Source organism: Xenia sp. Carnegie-2017, unplaced genomic scaffold (assembly GCF_021976095.1).
Source record: "Xenia sp. Carnegie-2017 unplaced genomic scaffold, XeniaSp_v1 HiC_scaffold_4, whole genome shotgun sequence".
Classification (NCBI taxonomy): domain Eukaryota; kingdom Metazoa; phylum Cnidaria; class Anthozoa; order Malacalcyonacea; family Xeniidae; genus Xenia; species Xenia sp. Carnegie-2017.
In genome coordinates this window covers 385,519-405,347 of record NW_025813504.1, presented here as the reverse complement: position 1 = coordinate 405,347, position 19,829 = coordinate 385,519, and the positions used below count along the sequence as shown (strand labels likewise).

The following is a 19,829-nucleotide window of genomic DNA, read 5'->3' as shown; positions in this document are numbered from 1 at the left end:
TTACATTCTCAGTTTATTTCCATTGATTCTATTATTGTAGTGTGTATCATTGATGTGTATGGAATTCAAAGTATGAATACTGCCGAGGGACTCCAGCTTAATTGCCTTCATGCATGTTTCGTTATTTTAATTGAGTTCTTGTTTATTTTACATTTAAATATTTTTTAGCCACTAATCATTCGTAAATCGTTATCCTATGAATATTTATCCATGCAGTAAGTTGATCAGTGTTACAGTTAATTACGTTAGTATTCTGTGCATTCTCTGTGACGATGGTGTTAGTATCAGAGTTGTAAATTGACCAGTAAGTAAACCTTTAATTTTTTCGCAAAAGTTGGTCTTAGTCGTAAAAATTCTACCTGAATTTGCCTGTTAAAAGCTTGATTGCCCTAATCTGAAGACAGGATGCATTGTATTCCATTGTGTCAGTTATCAGCAATATGCTTCACTCTTGCTAGCATTGTTCGTTTTAACGAGTGGTTTATGATATATTGGTTGTTAATAAGTATGGGGCGCGAAGTGTTTCTTTATTAATTACGGAATTTTTAATGTTTAATTTCATTATTTATTAAATAACCAAACGTAATAGGTTGGTTATTTCAAATAACCAATTTGCCAAAACATGGTTATTTTACAAATAACCATTTTTTGGACTAGCATAAGTTTGGTTATATCAAATAATCAATTGACAAAATTTGGTTATTTAATAAATAATGAAATTAAACATTAAAAATTCCGTAAATAATAAAGAAACACTTCGCGCCACATAGACGACCGTCGTCATGGATTTACCTCACTGATCTGATAATAGACTGGATATAGCTTCTACAGGTAGCAAAATGAAGCCTAATTATAGTAGCGAGAGACTTGCCGAGCGGAAATCGAATTCGTGTGATAAAAATTAATGCCCAACATAAAGTTCCGATTAGAGCCATAGAAATAGCACATGCGAGAATATATTTTGTTTCATTGCCAATGCAAGATAGTTCACTGTTCGCTTTCCAATTTCTGAGGCTGTTATGATCTAGTATACGTTTCAATTCTTTAGAAATGAGACGAGTTACTTTTTTTATCATTCTTTCTTTATGTTGAGAGATTGTTGACATTTTATTTTTGCTGTAACTTTATTTTTTCATGAGCAAAGTACTACTGATGCTTAAACAAGACAAGTTCATTTAGTTTCTTTCGCACTTTATCTTTAGTTTCCATTTTTGTAGTTGTTTTTCTCAAATGGTATAGTCGCACCTTGAATATTCGAAAACCCATGTTTGTAAACCCGGCATACATTTCTATTAAATGAAGATATGACATTCATACATTTCTATAGTAATTTGTATCTCGCCGTGGTACCCGGAAGTGGATTTTGCATATATAATTAGGCTTCACTTTTGCTTCCTGTAGAAGCTATATCCAGTCTATTATCAGATCAGTGATTTACCTGCAAACGTTTGTTCATAATTCCCGACACTGGCTCAGTTACATCATTTGGCAGGAAGACGTTTTACAACCAAGACAAATTTAAAAAGTAAGTTTTATCAATAAATATCGACTTAAGAAGAATTATAGGATATACAAAATACTCTAGTTTAACTTTAGAGACATAGTAAAAATATGAAATGCTCATGGTTTAGAATAAGTCTTTCTTATTTCCTCCGCCACGTGTTTATTCGTTTTTTAGTTTGATATGACAAAACAGACGATACATGAACAATTTTATTCATATGGCTTTGAATTGGTCATTGGAAATGTATTGCATTCCCATAATTTTCTTAAGACAAACATCGTCCATCAAAAAGGGCATTTTCACGACTTTAAACCGCCATAAAAATGGAATAATTTGATCAAATCAAAAACTTTTTTACTGATACACTAGAAATCGCACTTAAATTTAATATCGCCAATGATATATGGCCCGTAGATGTAAAATTTGTTTATGTAGCACATAAAAATCGTAAAATCACATGTAAGCCCCTGTCAAACATGAATAGCCAGGCGTTGTGTATAGTATGATGTTGTTGTATATACAAACAAGAAAAATACAATTATTTCTCAATTGATATAAATTATTTGAATGAATCCAAACAATTCATTTTATTTAAGGCTGTAAAACTACATGTGTGGTGTCTCAAACATGATGAGTATTGTATGGGGCCATTTGTGCTATAGACAAGAGGCATTAAAAAAGTCGGGGCTGTTTAAATAAGTCCACTTCTAAAAGTGTTTTTAAATTTTTTTTTCACTTTTTTTGGTTACATATGGTTACGAATGAATTGGTTACATACAAACCTATTGTGAGAAAATGAGACATTATTCATTATCAAGAATTGGTTTACTAGCTCAATGCATTATCTCTATGGGTTGGTAAATATGCAAAAGTGCATAAAGTTGCAATTTGTTTGTGATTATTTCTTCAAAGCTCAAGGAAAACTGAATGAATTTATGTGTAAATTGTTGGTGATTGATATGAAGGTATCAAGCACTTGTGATATGTTGAAAATGAAGACTTATTTAGTTGAGAAATTTTAAGCATTTTTTATGTGCTATTATTTTGTTTACCAGTAATTATATCTAACTTTATTAAATCAAGTATTTGCTTATTTAATTTCATGCCCATTTTCCTGAAAACATTCCTCTGTTGTGAAAAAATACTTTGGAAAAATTTGCACCCTTGCTGGCCAGTGTCGGCCAAAGATCGTATTTTCACATAAAGGTGCACCTGATTTTTGTATTATTGAAAAGAGAATTCCTTACATAAGTTCACCTAAAGCTATTTTTCTTACTAATAGTTTTCATTAAAACATTATTTTGTTATGCAATCAAAAAAAACCTCAACTATCTGCAAATGGGCTCCAAAAAAGTATATAATTGTTGGTTTCTGTTATTATCATGCTAAATTCATGCGGACATAGTCACTGAATGAAAATGTATCTGCAATGAGTATTTTTAATGTTTGTTTACAATTACTCATTACTGTCTATCTAGTTTGCACTAATATTGAGCTGTACAGTTTTCTGGGAGAGGTCTCACTGGTCTGTTTGCAACATTGAAGGTGAGTTATTTTATTTGTCCGAGAAATTAGGCTATGCAAAACAAGAGAGTGGCAGATATCATGTCTGTGATGACACTCTATGCACTGCCTTTTTATCATATTTCTTATTTACAAAAAGTTCAAACCTTTTTTTAATCCTCCACAAATAATAACAATTCTGTTGTTTGTATCAGGAGTTCAAAGTATCATGATAAAACAAGTTGTCAATCAATGAATTCAATGTTTCAAAATAGTAATATTGTTTAAACAGAATTTAAATATCAGGTCTTGAAGCATAGATAAATGAGATCAAACATAACTCATATTTCATTGCAATTGCCGGATGGTCTCATTAAAATTGCAAACTGTTAAATTTATGCATACTATAAAATTCTTATCCCATGTTAAAGTGACTGCAACTCCTTTTGTTTAAAGCTTTTTGCGTCTCCTGTTTTACAGGCTTCCCACGTGTACGCAAGCGTACCTATTTTTGTTAATGCATTTTGTCAAATTCACAGAATGTCCGAAGTTTTTTCATGAGCAGTTGCAAGGTCAACAAAATGGTGACAGATACGATGAAGTAAGGATTTTTTCTTGCTGCCCAAGCCATCATCCAGTATGATATAAAGAAAATTCCAGTTGAATAATTTAGGAAACAGTCCATTCATAAACAATTTGTGTTTTGCTATTGGTAGATTTACGCAAGATTTATTGAATTAATGTTTATTTATAATAACTGTTTATTTGTAGAGGATACTTTTTTCAAACACATTTCAACTTTACGATTGTGAGCATACTGAAATGCAGTCATTTACGAAATCTGCTCAGGGAAATCTCCATAAAGCATGCTTAAAATTTGAACATTTACCAGGAAGAATTCGATTAGAATGATAATAGGAAAGTAAAAATAGACAAATTCTCGGTATCCCTAGTATCGAATGAACAAAGATCTTTTTCTTGTTATTTAAATAGTTGCATCTTAAATAGTTATGCAATGAAGTGTGTCATTGACACGCGTAATATCACATTTTTAAATGAATTCTTGCATTTTAGATGAACGGACTATTCTTAATTCTAATACTGTATATCTTACTTGCCAATACCCTTAAGGTTTTTTTCTTCTCATTAGTTGTTGCATGGTAGCGCCTTTGTGATTCGGTTGCCCAAATTTAGAATCTCCTGTGTTTTTTTTTTAAATGTAGTCGACTGCAATCAATGGTTAATCACAAAAATTAAACAGTTATACTATAAAACGTTCCATTTGCTGTGATTGCAATAACGTTCCATTTGCTGTGATTGCAATCATTCTGTCTGAGGATGACTTTGAAATAAAGTCGAAAATTTACAGTTTACTTCTCGTCTTGTTTTGATTCATATTTTGCAATCTCAAGATGTCTTGTTTCTTCGGAATTTGTTTCAAATTATACTTTTTCAAATTGTCGGCTGGTCATGGTTTTCGGATTGTGCTTGATTTATGCTTTTAAATTTCTTGGTAGAGATTTGTACGGAAAAAAGTATTTTCCAATTACGTTCACATTGACAAAGACCCCATTGTCTTACTGAGTTTAAGGTGCCCCTGATTGTGAAAGCTTCATCATAATTGGTGAAAGTAAACCATTGCACTTAATATGTTTTAAATCAAGTTTATAAAGATGAAACTTGACGATAGTCTTTTCTATACCTTGTTATAGCTACCTTGTTGCTGTGACAATTTTTTTGTGATTTTGTTGTTTTGTTGGGTAATCATAATTTTTAGAATCTGTGAATAATAAGCTTTCCCCTAAGATGTAGCTACTTTGCTACTATTATGATAAATATTTTTGTTTCGACAATAATTTGTAAAAAAAAAACCCTTATTTGGCGTGCATCAAATGATTATCGTAGATTTTTGACGATTAACTTCATATAGTTGGATGTTTTAAAACATTGATACAAGTAACGTTTAACAAGGATGAGTACAATTTCTGAAAATTTTCTTCCTGCGAATGTTTAATTTTTATAAATTTTCATCTATGTTAAGGCTAATAATCACGAAAGCTGTTTTGTTGACGTACGGCGTTGAAGGTTATGATGTTATATGTAATTTAAACGCCTTAATGATTGAATATTAAAATTGTGCAAGAATTCTATTTGCTATTTCAAGATGCTATGGGTGGTCCCCTTGGCCCCCTTTTTGCCAACATATTCATGTCTTTCCATGAACAAAACTGGCTGAAAAACTGTCCCCATAAATTCAAACCCGTTCTCTACAGACGATATGTCGATGATTGCTTCCTCCTTTTTAAATCAGTTGATCACGTTCCTCTCTTTTTAGAATACATCAACCATCAACACCGCAACATCACTTTTACCTCTGAGACGGAAAATAATGGACGACTACCGTTTTTAGACATTGACATTTACCGCTCAAATGACAAATTCACCACCTCTGTATATCGTAAACCCACATTCACCGGTCTTTTCACAAATTTTAACAGCTTTATCCCACTTTCTTACAAACGCAACTTAATCTCTGGCCTATTACACCGCTTTTTCAAACTCTGCTCTAGTTATGAGAGTTTTCATGCCAAATTGAAACCACCAGAAAACTACTCAAACTCAATTGCTATCCAACTAATATATTCGACCACATTGTCCGTCGTTTCCTTGCTACAAAATTCGAACAGAAACCACCTGTCCTTAGTGTCCCAAAGAAAATAGTGTATTTCTGGCTCCCATTCACCGGCTGTCACTCGTTACAAATATGCACACAAATCAATCGTCTCTACAACGCTGCTTTCACTCATCTCAATGTCAGATTCGTCTTTCGTACTCCCACACGAATCTCTTCATTTTTTCCCGTTAAGGATAAAATTCCCAAGTCTCTGAGATCTGGTGTTGTTTATTTATACACGTGTCGATGCTGTTCAGCGTCGTATGTGGGTCAAACCACACGCCACTTACACACCAGAATCTCGAAACACTTGGGGATCTCTCCTTTGACAGGAAAACGCTATACCAACCATTAACATCACCGAATCATAAGGCACAACATTCACTGGGACTAGGAAAAATGCATTACTTACAGTACTGACTATAGACAACGGCTTACATTAGAAAGTTGGTAGAGCAACTTGGAAAAAACTACCCTGAACAGATCACAGCAATTACCGGCACCTTACAAATGACTTATTCACAATACAAACAAACGATCAACTAAAAACATTACACTTCACACTAATTCACAATGACAATACACAATTGACACCCACACATTACAAATAAAAACATCACAACTAAAAACATTTCACTTCACACTAATTCATAATGACAATACACATTTCCTGTACACACAATACAATGACGTAAGAACCAGATAACAAATATTACTCCTCATTTGACTCTGAAAAAGACTACCGCTAAAGTTGTCGAAACGTCAGTCAACAACAACAAAAACAGTTCTTCTCAGGACTATACCAACCTGGACGATCTACATTTAGAAACATGTATCAATTACATTGTTATAAAAAATGCAATGCACCTAAGTTATCATTCTAGTATTTATAATTCATAAATCAATAGTTTGTGATTTCTCAGGCGTAGAAATCCATTTAGTTTGCGTCTGAAACTCAATGTTGTGACGTAGTCGTACTGACTCGTACAATAGAATGCTAAAACGACAAATTTCAAACTGGCAACTAACTTTTGTTGATAGATAACTTTACGAATTTTTGTCGAAGTCACAAAACTATTTGTTCAAGTTGATGGGAGTATGTTCCTTTTTTTAATACTTTTTATTGTCTACTTATCACATACAAAAAATGGGTAGTGTAGATGGTTGTCAAATAAAAAGTGGCACATGTCAAGGAGCGAAGTAGATCCCAGGCTTCACATAAAACAAAACATGGCGATTAGTGAAAAAAACTGGCCCGATCAAGTGGTGAGATTGTTGCTCGATACTGTCAGAGAAAGAGAGAGTATTTGGAATACCAAAAGTAAGTAAGCATTACAACAAGCAATACTGCAAGCAATCAAAGTTGAACTGCCAAACGTTGATTTGCCAAGCATCAAAGGTGAGTGATAAGATTATAATGGAGTAGAAAGAATTGCATTTTAACGATGTATAAACATTGTTTATGCTCTATGGTTTGCATTAAATCGCAAAAAAAATATGTCTTGTCCTGCTTACATGTCAATGTGTTCAAACTTTTAACTCAGCTTGTTGGCATGCCAAAATTGGTAAAGGAAAACATATCCATCTGTAGCTTTATATGCTATTATTTGGACTCAAATAAGTCTATTGTAATAAAATTTCTGGCTTAAACTTTTAGCAAAGATACAGAGCTTAAGACATTTTATAGAGAAGAAGTTAGAAAAATAAGAAAAAGCCAATGTATAGGCAGTGGGGCTAGTGAAGTTTATGTATCAAAATGGACGTTTTTTGACCAGTGCAATTTCCTGGATGAAGTTATATCACACAATCGTCAAGTATTTACAAATGCTATTGATGAAGGTTTTCCACCAGACAGAGAAAACCAATTGAATGATTCAATTATTGATAATGAAGATACAGGAAGTGAATGTAGTTTTATTTCAAGCTCAAAGAAGAGAAAACAATCACATAGTCCATTTCTTGAGTCACAGCATCTGGCTTGAACCAGTTGGCAAAGTCAGCAACGTCTGCTCCTGAAGACTAGTGGGATATTTTTGGTAAAGATGTGGCACATGCAATGCATGGTCTGGCAGATAAAGATATACAAAGACGTATCAAGTTTGCCATACAATTGACTATTTTTCAGGCCACAGAGCCCCCACGGGCTCAATAACAACCATTTTATTAAGCAGACCAATCAATAAATAATCAGTTTCAACAACCATCTTATTAAACTAGGGTATTTTAAATGAACATGCTTCAATGATTAAACTTCTACATCAAAATAACTTATACATTTGTTTTTGAGTTTACTTTACTGGATTTATATATATATAAAGGACAACATCAACCACCAAAACAAGTTTTCATATATTTTTTATATTCAAATGAGGTAAATTTATTTCTTTGTTATAATTTTGTAGTTTGTCATTGTCCATTGAAAATCAACTGCCCCTTCTTCAAAGAAATAGTCTTTAAGAGCATTTCTGATTTGTCTTGCATGAATTGATGATGGGCAGGCACTGGCATATGGCTGGATGTCACATACTTCATTTTCATTGCCTAATTGTGTTCTCCAAAAATCATTCACAACATTTCCTACTTCATCTTCAAAGTCCATACATCCTGGATGTGTGTAAAACTGGTCCTTCTGATTTATCAAAAGGTTATGCAGTGCCATACAGGCCCTCACCACCTGCATTGCATTTGGAACATCCAACTCCAATGTTCTCAAAAGACATCTGAATTGACTACACATCAATCCAAATGCATTTTTGACAATTCTTCACGCTCCTGAAAGTCTATAGTTAAAAACTTTTTCATCACCTATTGCAGTCTGGTGTGGATATGGTTTCATTAGATTTTCATTCAAAGCAAATGCCTCATCTCCAAGCAGAAAGTAAGGTATAGGCAATAATGTATCTCTTAGTTCTTCAGCTTGTGGGAAATAGCATGTCTTGCATATGTTTTTAAGGTGACTGTCTTTAAAAATTCCTCCATCTGACTGGCTGCCAGGGGCTCCAAGATCAAGTGAGATGAATTTAGCATTTGCATCTGCAATAGCCAAGAGGACTATGCTAAAATGTTTCTTATAGTTAAAGTACTCAGAGGCTGAGTTTGGAGGTGCACACAAGTTGATATGTTTACCATCAATGGTGCCAACTGCATGGGAAAGTGCCATTTGCACTTAAATTCATCAGCAATGTGTAACCATTGTTGTTTTGTTGTGGGTGGCTTTAAATATACTTTCTTCAGCACATTATACAAAGCTTCACAGACCTCAGGTACAATTTTTGAAATGGATGAAACTGATATTCTGAAACTGTACATCAAATCTTTGTATGAGCATCCTGATGCTAAGATCTTTAATGTTACACACAAGCGATCATGAGCAGATATAGCATCTCTCATAGTGGTGTTTTTCTTAGCAATGAATGGTGTTAGCTTTTCACATAGCTCATCAAACAAAATGGAATCCATCCTTAAAAGTAGTAAAAATTATAATTTGTAAATAAAAGTAAAGAAAATAAGAAAATTTCATTATTAAAAAAAGAACGTAAAATTTGAATTGATTGTACAATCCACTGACTAGCTTAATTTTGAAGAGTGCATGAATAAAAAGACTATCACATTTCTTAACTTACCGAAACAAATTTCTAAATTCATCATGGTCAGTCACTCGGATCTCTTGAATTAAATTTTGTGCTAACCCTTGTGCGTATCGGCGCTGCGCAGTTTTCCACAGTTTTACCCACCATCGTCGTGACTTTCTTTTTTTTTCACTTCGTGCACCATTAGAGACGTAATAATAGCTACCGTTTTTCGGCCTTGGTCATCGCCATTTTTGCACAAACATTGCATTAAAAGTACGTCGTAAAATGGAGTATCGTCATGTAACTGTTCATTATTACAATGGGCGCAAAACATCAATCGCTATGCGAACAGATATATTTACATATATTTTGTGTCGTTTACACGGTCAAATGTATTTGTCGCATAAAAATTTTCATATTAAAATTGCTCGTGTAAACGGGCCTATAAAGAGAGAAAACTGCGTGTCAGTTTTTAGTTTAAATACTAATGATTGAAATTTCTAAATAAACATGGCAATTTATTAAACGTTTCTATTTCAGGGAATTTCATTGGTAGACGACCGTCGTCATGGATTTACCTGCAAACGTTTGTTCGTAATTCCTGACACTCGCTAAGTTACATCATTTGGCAGGAAGACGTATTACCACAAAGACAAATTTAAAAAGTAAGTTTTATCAATAAATATCGACTTAAGAAGAATTATAGGATATACAAAATACTCTAGTTTAACTTAAGAGTCATAGTAAAAATATGAAATGCTCATGGTTTAGAATAAGTCTTTCTTATTTCCTCCGCCACGTGTTTATTCGCTTTTTAATTTGATATGACAAAACAGACGATACATGAGCAATTTTATTCATATGGCTTTGAATTGGTCATTGGAAATGTATTGCATTCCCATAATTTTCTTAAGACAAACATCGTCCATCAAAAAGGGCATTTTCACAACTTTAAACCGCCATAAAAATGGGATAATTTGATGAAATCAAAAACTTTTTTACTGATACGCTAGAAATCGCACTTAAATTTAATATCGCCAATGATATATGGCCATTGAGTTCTATAAGACCTGGAGGGGAAACGTTAACAAAATTACTATAAATTATTAGTGCACGGCCGCGTGGTCAAAAACATGGCGGATTTTGGTTGTCAAAGTCAGCGGAAAGACGCGGGCTCATAAAATAAAATTTTTTTCGTCTACCCGAATTTGACAACCACAATTGCGAGTGTATAAAATATCAATGCCAAGCACAAAAACTTTTATCTATAAGAAAAGTGTTATGTCAGAGAAACCAATGCACTTTAATTTAAGAAATTGTATTTTCAATGGGAAAGTAATGTAGTTCTGTTCAGTAGTAGATCCATGGTTTTCAATGACAATCCAATTTCTAATATGTTCACTCAAAACAGAACCAGCAACATGATTATAGAATTTCTGAATTTTGTTCTTTTGCTTTCTTAGTTCAAGATAATTTCTTCATAAGTTCTCATTAGATTTATCAGAATATCATAATACTTTATAAGACACCCAGAATCAATCCTACCAAAAAAAAACTCAAAAAAATTACATACCTACTTATAATATATTTCCAGTCGACTTAAGTCGTAGGGGTAAGCTAACTTTTTCTAACTTCTTTTTGGACATTTTAACTAAGATTTACCCATCTATTCAAGAAAGACAGTTGCACCAAGCTGTTCACAAACAGTCCAAAACACAAGTAATGCGCATGGGATTATGCATTAAAGCTTAACGACACATTGACAGTGTAAAGAATGCCATTTGATATTTCTAATATAGCCAGGCGTTGTGTATAGTATGATGTCGTTTTATACACAAACAAGAAAAATACAATTATTTCTTAATTGATATAAATTATTTGAAAGAATCCAAACAATTCATTTTATATAAAGCTGTAAAACTACATGTGTGGTGTCTCAAACATGATGAGTATTGCCTCTACATCAGGACCTAGTAAGTAATGGAATTTTATATGCAAATATTTACACAAATGTAATCTTTATTGTCTTTTGAAATGTTAAGTAAAAACAAGAATTAAATGTAACCATTGAGATTTGTTTATATCTTCCTTATTCACATACTTTTGTTAATGGTCAAAAATGTGAGATGTAATGAAGAGTGAAATAACTCAGCAAGTATTCCTTTTATTTTGCTATGATGTATTAATCGTGTAATGTAATGCATTAATTTCCAGCTTCTTACGAAAAGATGTCTTTGCCATCTCCCATGAGTGACTATGACTATGAAGACATTGAGAAAACTCCTTCTACAGCAGTACTTGGTAAGAAACTGTATTTTGTTAGCAAACATTTGCACAAACATCTTTACATTCCCTTTAAAAGTCAAACACAAACAATTAAGAGTCATTTATATCATGCGTATCATTCATACGTTTGTAAAGGGTCAGATAAGAGAGTTTTAGAATTTGTCATCATGCTGTAATGTTATTTAATTGCATTGCAAAAAATTAATTTGATTTATCTATTAGATGATAATAAGAGTGAAGACATGATTGGTGTTTCGCCTTCCACATCAAAACCAGGTTAGCAAAAGAATTTTGTTTAAAAACATTTGCCCAAACATTTCCATGTTTTTCAACGCTAAATACAAACAATAATTTATAACCTGATAAATTAATTTTAAAAGGTATCGTTATACGTAGCCAACTAAAATCTTTTAATTCAAAAATAATGCAAATGTTGTGGATCAAAATCATGTGAAAATTTTAAACTTTGCAAACAGAAATTTGATCAATATGTATAGAAAGTGAAAACTGGCTATGATGCTAACAGTAATTTGTGAAAACCATCATGATCAACGTGTCAGTTACATGTATACGTTACATGTACACAAATTAACTTAAATAGAATATTGTTGAAAACATCCTTTTAAAACATATTATTTGATTATTGATAGCCAATAATTCTGGTCAAAAACTCAAGCTTTTCAGAAGATAACCTTAAAAACATTAGGTTCTTTAATTCTCCGAACTCTTTTCACCTCGACAGATGCTTTCATCTTTGATTTTTCAATCTCAATGTTTCCGCATTTAAAGTGAAAAGATCCTGACGTCCCTCAACGTCCTTTGAACTAAATATCCCTAATCCGTGTGTTTGGGAGCAGGGAAATACGATGTTAATACAAAATAAACTGAAACAAAGGCAAACATGTTGTTATGTTATTATTTAGTAGCTAAATATAAAAGTCTGTTCACCTTAACGGGCAAAACGGTGTAGGTATTTCAAATCTTGTCTAATAGCCACATTTTTTTGATGTGCGTATAATTAGAAAATTAAATTGCTTCTTGATACATTGATTTATTCCTTTCTAAATAGTCTACTTTACTTTTTAATTGAAGACTTGCTGTCTCAACCATGGAAATGTTATGATAAATCAATAATGCACCAGCAAAAGTTCAGAATGATGGAAGAATATGGGAAGAAAAATCCAAGAAAAGTTAAACTTGTAAATGGTGTAAAGGTTATTTGTTCTGAAGAGTTTTTGCTTGGTAAAGGAAGTGATGGAACTCGTGTTTACCTTGGACTCGGAAAAGATGGTTACGGAAAAGCAGTAAAACGATTGCTTCAAGATAACTGCGCGGAGTTAGCCAAACGAGAAAAAGATATTTTGAATGAGTTTAATGCAAAGCGTTCAAATTATGTTGTGAATTATTGGCATCTTGAAGAAGAACCAGGCACAGATTATTTGTATTTGATATTAGATTTGTGTGAAGAATCGTTAGAAAGTTTTGTGAAATCTTCTACTTTGCAATATCTTCAAAAGCACTTCCTACAATTCTTATGCAGATTTTAAAAGGTTTAGCTGATCTTCACAGCGGTGAGCATCCTATTCTTCATCGGGATTTAAGACCCTCGAACGTTCTTCGAGATGTACAAGGAAATTTTTTAGTCGCTGACTTTGGTATAAGTCATATGTTATCTGATGAAACTTCGACACATTGGAGCATACAAAGAGGAGCTAAATATTGGATAGCTCCAGAGTCATATAACGCATCAGATGATACAATTAATAAAGTTCGTTACAAAAAAGAGTCTGACATTATGGTAAGTTCTTGAAGTAGAACTAGAGGTCCAACTACAGGTCAATGTTGTTTTTGCATTTGAATGTTGTATTTGGTAGGGATATCATTATCACTGCCACTGATATCATTATCACTTTTAAATAAAATTTTTGTTTACCTCCATTTTACAGTCATATAGTGGCGAAATACAAGTTGTACTGTATAAAATATAAGAATATGTATATGTATGATAATGAATTGTTGTTATTGCCTTATTGGTTTCACGATTGTATGTCTCTCATTTAGATTGCTCTAAAAAATTATGGCTACGACTCTTAATTGGAGAACATTTTGCTGATTTTTTTCGAACTGAACTTGTATTTTTGCAAGTAACAAATAAATTAACTCCATTCTTCATTGAAAATAGAATGCCGGAATGGTGGCTTATTATGTTGCAACAAAGGGGAAACATCCTTTTGGAATTGAACGGCATAGATTGGACAACATTTTGAAAGGAAACCCAGTTGGCTTGGACGAAATCAAGGATGCCACGCTCAAAGACCTTTTATCGTGGATGCTACAGCTAAAACCGGAAGACAGACCATTGGCCAACGAAGCGTTAAAACACCCTTATCTACAAACCGATAAGGAGAATTTCGATTTTCTGTGTGATGTTGGGAATGAACCAGAAATAAAGACATCATCTCCACATTCTCTTCCCTCAAATCTTCGTAAGCAGTTGAATCTTTCAATAAATTGGATGGACCGTATCGATCCTGAATTCTTTAATCATTTCAATAAAGTATCCGACTCTACATGGTTAGGTTGCCTAAGATTTTTACGAAACGTTCGCCAGCATTGGCATGATAAACCTCGTCCACAACTGTCATCATGTGTTAAAGATGGAAACTATCAAGAGTATTTTCTTCAACTTTTTGAGGAACTGCCTTATCTAGTTCACAGAGCCATAAGATTGAGTGCCTGGAAGGCAAGACCTGATCTAGAGAAACATTTTCCAAGTAAGACACAGAAATGAGTTTTCATTTTTGATGGCCAAGCTATAAATTAGGGGTCCATGACACTATATTTGTTATTTTCACTCTAGTTCTCCTCTTCATTTACTGTACTTAATGCATATATGTTTTGAATTCTGTATATTTCCATTGCAAACATTTTTTAGACAGTGAACATCCTGTAAAACTTAAAGAAGGCAAGAGAAAGAAAAGCGAAGGTGTTATTGACTACGCTGATCTTAACGGTAAATAGCTATGTAACAACAAACTAATGCTGTGTACGTGTCACTTTTCTTAAAATATTCTACCAAAAACCGTAATCTCTTCACTTGTATCTGGTGCATCGTTTTCTAATTTTGTGCAACTGAAAATAACAGTTCAAGCATGTGTGATAGTACTAGCAATAGTCAAAAATCTTTAGACGAGATCAACGATTTGTCAGATATCCAAAGATAGTGAAGAGTACCTACGAATCATGGTGATTTAGAGACTTTGGCATATTTTTATCGTATGGTAAAAAGAATCTTATAGCTTATTATGTTGTCAAACTTGTAAAGAACACATATGCAATAGTAAATATTGCGTATCTTTTGCTTAAGTCAGCAAATGCTTTCACGTCGTATGCATTAATACTGAAATTGCGAAAAATGCTTGCTTAGAAAAAGAAGAGAGTTTTCGATGCAGTACCAATGCAGTAAACCAAATCTTTAATGTCATAATTATGTCAACAACAACTCGCTCGTAATGCAACTCGTCTTTGCATGTTGTCAATCACATTTTTTCCTAATTTTTGATCGTTTAGCTCTACAAAAAAAAATAGCTCAGGATTCGGGAAGTTATGAACGTTCGGAAGCTTCCAATTTTTAGATTGTGAGCATTTTATAAGATTTGATAAAAATTGAATACTTGGTTTATACAGATGTGCCAACTTTTCAATGAGGGTGACATGATGCAGTTAAACCAAAAAAAATCGAATTAAATATCAAAAAATTTATCACACCAGTTTAACTATTGTGAATTACCACACAGTTAGCATGGCACACACACATAACTTTTCGAAGCCCCTGCGGTTGTATGTATTGTTTTACATGCAAGTGTTTATTATATATTTCTGGGCTTGTTTTCTTGTTGTACAGACAGAAAATCCCAGAAGAAAAGAGGTGTCTGCTCGAAATATCAAGGTGTATGTAAGAACCAAACCAAGTCAATGATATGAGCCTGAGAGTATTTTCCAAAATTGTTTTTGTGAATCGATTTAATGCCTTTTGTTCATGTTTTGTACTCCAACTTTCTAGACTAAGTTATTGGTTAAAAGAACGATTGTTAGCAATGCATTCAGCGGCTTTACCAGTCAATATTATGCTTTTAAACATAAAAATATAACAACCATCGCCAGCAACACTTCACTAAAGTGCATCCGTTAGCAAAGAAAGGGTTGTCTAATGAGGATGTGGATATTATGTACATTTTCATTGCTAAAAAAGAAGATTTTCAGCATTTTGGTATAAATTGTATTGTATGATGCAAATGAGCAGCTTTAAAAATTCCAACTGCTAGCCCACTGCAGGGCGTTCGTAGCGAGTAGAATGAGACTTATTTATTAAATTCAGGATTTGAACAAAGTTATTTTCCAGAATGCAGTCTATGTTTAAGGTTTTAGCATGTTTGTAGATTCCGGAGACTCTGTAGTATGTTCATAAAAAACTGAAGGAAGTCACGGTCCATTCCTATCTCGAAATACGTTTTTCTAAACAAAATTAAAATCGACTAAAACAGAACATCTCTCCTTGTACCTAGTGCATGGTATTTCATCTGTCGTTATATTTTATAAGTGTTTGGGATTCTTCCAATTCATTGACTTGTTATCAATTAGGATCATGGGTTGAGACGAAAATCTTCACGACCATAATTAAAGATAACTTAGGTAAGCCAGCTGGTAAAGGCCGTTGAGTCTTTAGTGGTCTGGGGACAAGTAAGATGATTACATGAATCTTAATTTTTTTAAATGGAAACATCGCTTTTAAATGTTGGTTAAATGTTAGCAATAATATAAATAAATATTTACGAAATGAACTTACATGAAAATAGTTTTATAACCATTAAGCTTGTTAAGTAAAGGAGAAATACATTTTTATAGGTTTTATTATCTGTGGATTTTACAATGATTCACAGTTTGTTTATCATCAACCATTCAGGGTGAGTCAGTAGTGACAGTATGTATTGGTTTTATATTTGTTTGCTTTCAAAGCTCTTCTGTTGGTTTTGTACGTATCAGCTTGTGATTTTGTGAGAAGTACTTTACAATTATTTGAATGAGGTAAAATGAGATTAGTTTCAGTAAGATATTAAAGGAAAGCTTGAACAATGTCAGAAGCCAGTGAAGGTAGATTATGAGAAGTATCATGTGACAGGATTAATACCCAGAAAAAATAAAGAATGTCATAAAAGTCGTGAGATATTACCTGATATCTGTAATTTTAATAGTATTGAAGTCAGTTAGATGATGCCATTTTGATGATTTCAGCTTCCTCAATTGTTTAGTTATCACAACTTTACACCAAATGGGTTACTGTGAGTCATTTGGTCATATGATGTTTTTCATGTTTATTTAGGGATATATTTCTGGAAAAACATTGGAGAAGTGTTTTGGGATGCTCTGTTTGTGATTTATTCTTCGAAGCTCAAGGAAAGGTAAATGAATATATGTGTAAATGTTGTTTGTGCTTGTTTGGTTGAGAAGTTTTAAGGTACTTTCATGAACGGTTTTCATGTTATATTTGTCTGACAAAAATGCTCCTAAACAAATTAAATATCATCTTTTATGTTCAGGCTACTTCTCCAGAAGACATTCCTCCTGTAATTGCAACAGGATTCAGTTATCTCATCAGTATATTTCGCCATGATCTCTTCTTTGTTTCTGTTGTTGAAAATGAAGGTTTGTGTTTATATTAAGGTTAGTTAATGTTTTAATAATGTTTATTTTGAATCAATTGCCTCTAATCCAATCAAGAGATTCACTGGTAGTTTTAATTTAAAAAGTATGCATTACATTGCAAAGAAGTGTTATCACTCAACAAAGGCATTGCATTAGGCATTCCTAGTGGTAGATAAAAATAATTTAGCCTTCATATCATCAACATGTGGTGAACACTTTCATGATTATTATTATTGATGAATTGAAAACATTCCTTTCCAGTTCCACCTTTGTTTGTGATTGAATTTCTTCATCGAGTGGTTGACTTGATCAAAGAATATTTCTCTGACTGTACTGAAACAATCATTAAAGAAAATTGTGTCATTGTATATGAGGTTTGAGATTAGTATATTTTGTAGAGAATCCAGCTGTTTGATAGATGAATTTCAATTTTTTTCTGTTGTGTGTGATGTAAAATATGGTATTATATCTTTATATTCTTCAGTTATTGGAAGAGATGTTGGATAATGGATTCCCTCTTGCTACAGAGTCAAATGTTCTTAAAGAGTTGATAAGACCTCCTAGTATAGTTAGAAATGTTGTTAATGAAGTGACTGGAGACAGCAAGTAAGAACCTTCCTTATAGTAAACATATGAGCCATGTTTTTATGTAGTGATCTTTATGTTGTTCATATAAGGATCAGATATAAATATAAAGCAAATCCGTAAAACCACTAAACATTTCTATATTTGCATTGTTTTTTATATGCAACTTACTACAATATTTAGTTAAATTTGTTTTAGTTTACACATTTATGATCATTCTACATATAATTTAAGTTAAATATTTCATATTTTCCTAGTATGAGCAGTCATCTCCCAACTGGTCAATTGTCCAATGTTCCATGGAGAGGAACTGGTATAAAATATGCAAATAATGAGGTACGTAACTATATTCACATTGTTCCATTAAGAAATTTGAAAGAAAATCCTTTTTTATGCTTTGTTTTAGTTGTAATGTGATGAATGAACTTTTTTCTTTGGTTAATTAGTTGTAATAAATATTGCTAATTAGTTGTTAGTTGTAATTATTCATAATTAGTTCCAATTAATTCTAATCATCACAAATTAGTCCTAAGTATTTCTAATTAATTCTATTTATGTTATAGATTTATTTTGATGTAGCCGAAAGCATTGATGCCATCATTGATAAACAGGTAACAACATTATAATACTTTGGATTTCTTGTTCCCTTTGTGGAAGATGTATGACAAAAATATGTTTGTTGTTTTTGTTTGATGTTAAATTAAAACTAAGAACATGTACGAACTGAAAACTTATGGCATGTTTAAATTCCTAAAATTTTCTGTTTTGTTTAGGGCTCCACCATATTTTCAGAAATACAAGGAACTGTAAGTGCCTTCCTTTTTTTATACTTTGTTATATGTACTTTCTAGTGCACCATTTTAAAGATTTTTTCACCTTTTTTCAACTTTGTTCTTTCAGATTGACTGCAACTGTAAATTATCTGGCATGCCTGGTATATTTATGATACTTTGTTATATATCTAGATTAAAATTGAATTTATCTGTTGATTAAAGATTTGTATTAATTATAGATCTCAATATGTGTTTTACAAATCCTCGTATCCTTGAAGATGTCAGTTTTCATCCTTGTCTTCGCTTCAGAAGATGGGAGGTACGTAAGTGTGAATGTTGAATATGGATTGTCTCTGATCAAAGTCAACACAAATTATTCTTAATATGACTAATAACAATTGTCTTTTTACTTTGAACACTTTTCTTTCAATCTTGCACTAAAACTGCATTTGAACGCGACTACTTCAAATGTCTGTGTATTTTAGTCTGAACGAATTTTGTCATTCGTCCCCCCGGATGGTTGTTTTCGTTTAATATCATATAATGTGGCAACCGGGTGGGTGTTTTAGCTGTTATATTTTCATGATGAAATTGTCTATTTTGATGGTATTTTTTGTTTTTTTGTTTAGAGTAAATATGCTACCATTGTTTGCAAAGCCTCGTGTCTTGTTTCAAGAGGTTTATCAACTGTTGAAATTATTTTAAAATATTTTTTATTGATTGAAATAAATTAAAGTGTTTGATTTTTCTACATTCGTCTTTTTCTTGGTTGTTTTAGGGCGGAAGTGGAAGATTTGAATTGTCGATAAGTTCAAAACCAGTTATGGGTAAAAATGTATGTATTTATAATCATGTCAATTTATTAAACTGTTGTTGCATCTTCTTGCATTTATAAACTTAAAGATATAACCTAAACTAGTCCATTTTTTTTTTCATACGTATTATCTCAAAGCATTTTGTATAAAACTAACGTAATCATACAAAGTCAAATATTGTACACATTAACTTTTTCAAAGTCTTTTCACTCAATGTTTCCATATCTTATTTAGATCGAGAATGTTGTCGTGACTGTTCCATTTCCTAAACAAGTTCTCAACCTTAACTTGACTACAAACGGTAAAAACACTCATAAAATATTAAACATTACAGTCTGATGTTTCATTGCTCTTCATTGACGTTTCTCATCAACATTTATGACTTGTGTTCCATGTTTTCAGTTGGTACCTATT

General features: G+C 32.5%; 2 protein-coding genes and 1 long non-coding RNA gene across 6 annotated transcripts in view; all 3 read left to right on the top strand.

The window, feature by feature from the left end:
- The window catches only part of LOC124455575, a 156,514-nt gene that overhangs the window by 20,681 nt on the left and 116,004 nt on the right, over window positions 1-19,829 (top strand). The window lies entirely within an intron of this gene.
- Window positions 1,438-4,080, top strand: LOC124455603. 2 transcript variants are annotated; one of them, XR_006951932.1, is made up of 3 exons: window positions 1,438-1,525; window positions 2,983-3,049; window positions 3,547-4,080. It is a non-coding gene; the product is annotated as an uncharacterized LOC124455603 (long non-coding RNA). The 2 variants fall into 2 exon arrangements; XR_006951933.1 differs by lacking the exon at window positions 1,438-1,525 and adding an exon at window positions 2,593-2,710.
- LOC124455589 (AP-3 complex subunit mu-1-like) lies at window positions 13,036-19,716 on the top strand. Of its 2 annotated transcripts, XM_047006247.1 has the most exons (19): window positions 13,103-13,337; window positions 13,722-14,313; window positions 14,475-14,552; window positions 14,729-14,820; window positions 15,444-15,494; window positions 16,445-16,503; window positions 16,920-16,998; window positions 17,137-17,242; window positions 17,504-17,616; window positions 17,727-17,848; window positions 18,085-18,163; window positions 18,391-18,438; window positions 18,601-18,633; window positions 18,728-18,761; window positions 18,840-18,919; window positions 19,086-19,156; window positions 19,230-19,278; window positions 19,379-19,427; window positions 19,650-19,716. In XM_047006247.1, the coding sequence occupies exons 4-19, from the start codon at window positions 14,818-14,820 to the stop codon at window positions 19,682-19,684; spliced, it is 1,011 nt and encodes a 336-aa protein (XP_046862203.1). In that variant the 5' UTR covers window positions 13,103-13,337; window positions 13,722-14,313; window positions 14,475-14,552; window positions 14,729-14,817; the 3' UTR covers window positions 19,685-19,716. The 2 variants fall into 2 exon arrangements, with proteins under 2 accessions (XP_046862204.1, XP_046862203.1); XM_047006248.1 differs by lacking the exons at window positions 14,729-14,820; window positions 15,444-15,494; window positions 16,445-16,503; ... (11 more) ...; window positions 19,379-19,427; window positions 19,650-19,716 and having other exon boundaries at window positions 13,036-13,337; window positions 14,479-14,641.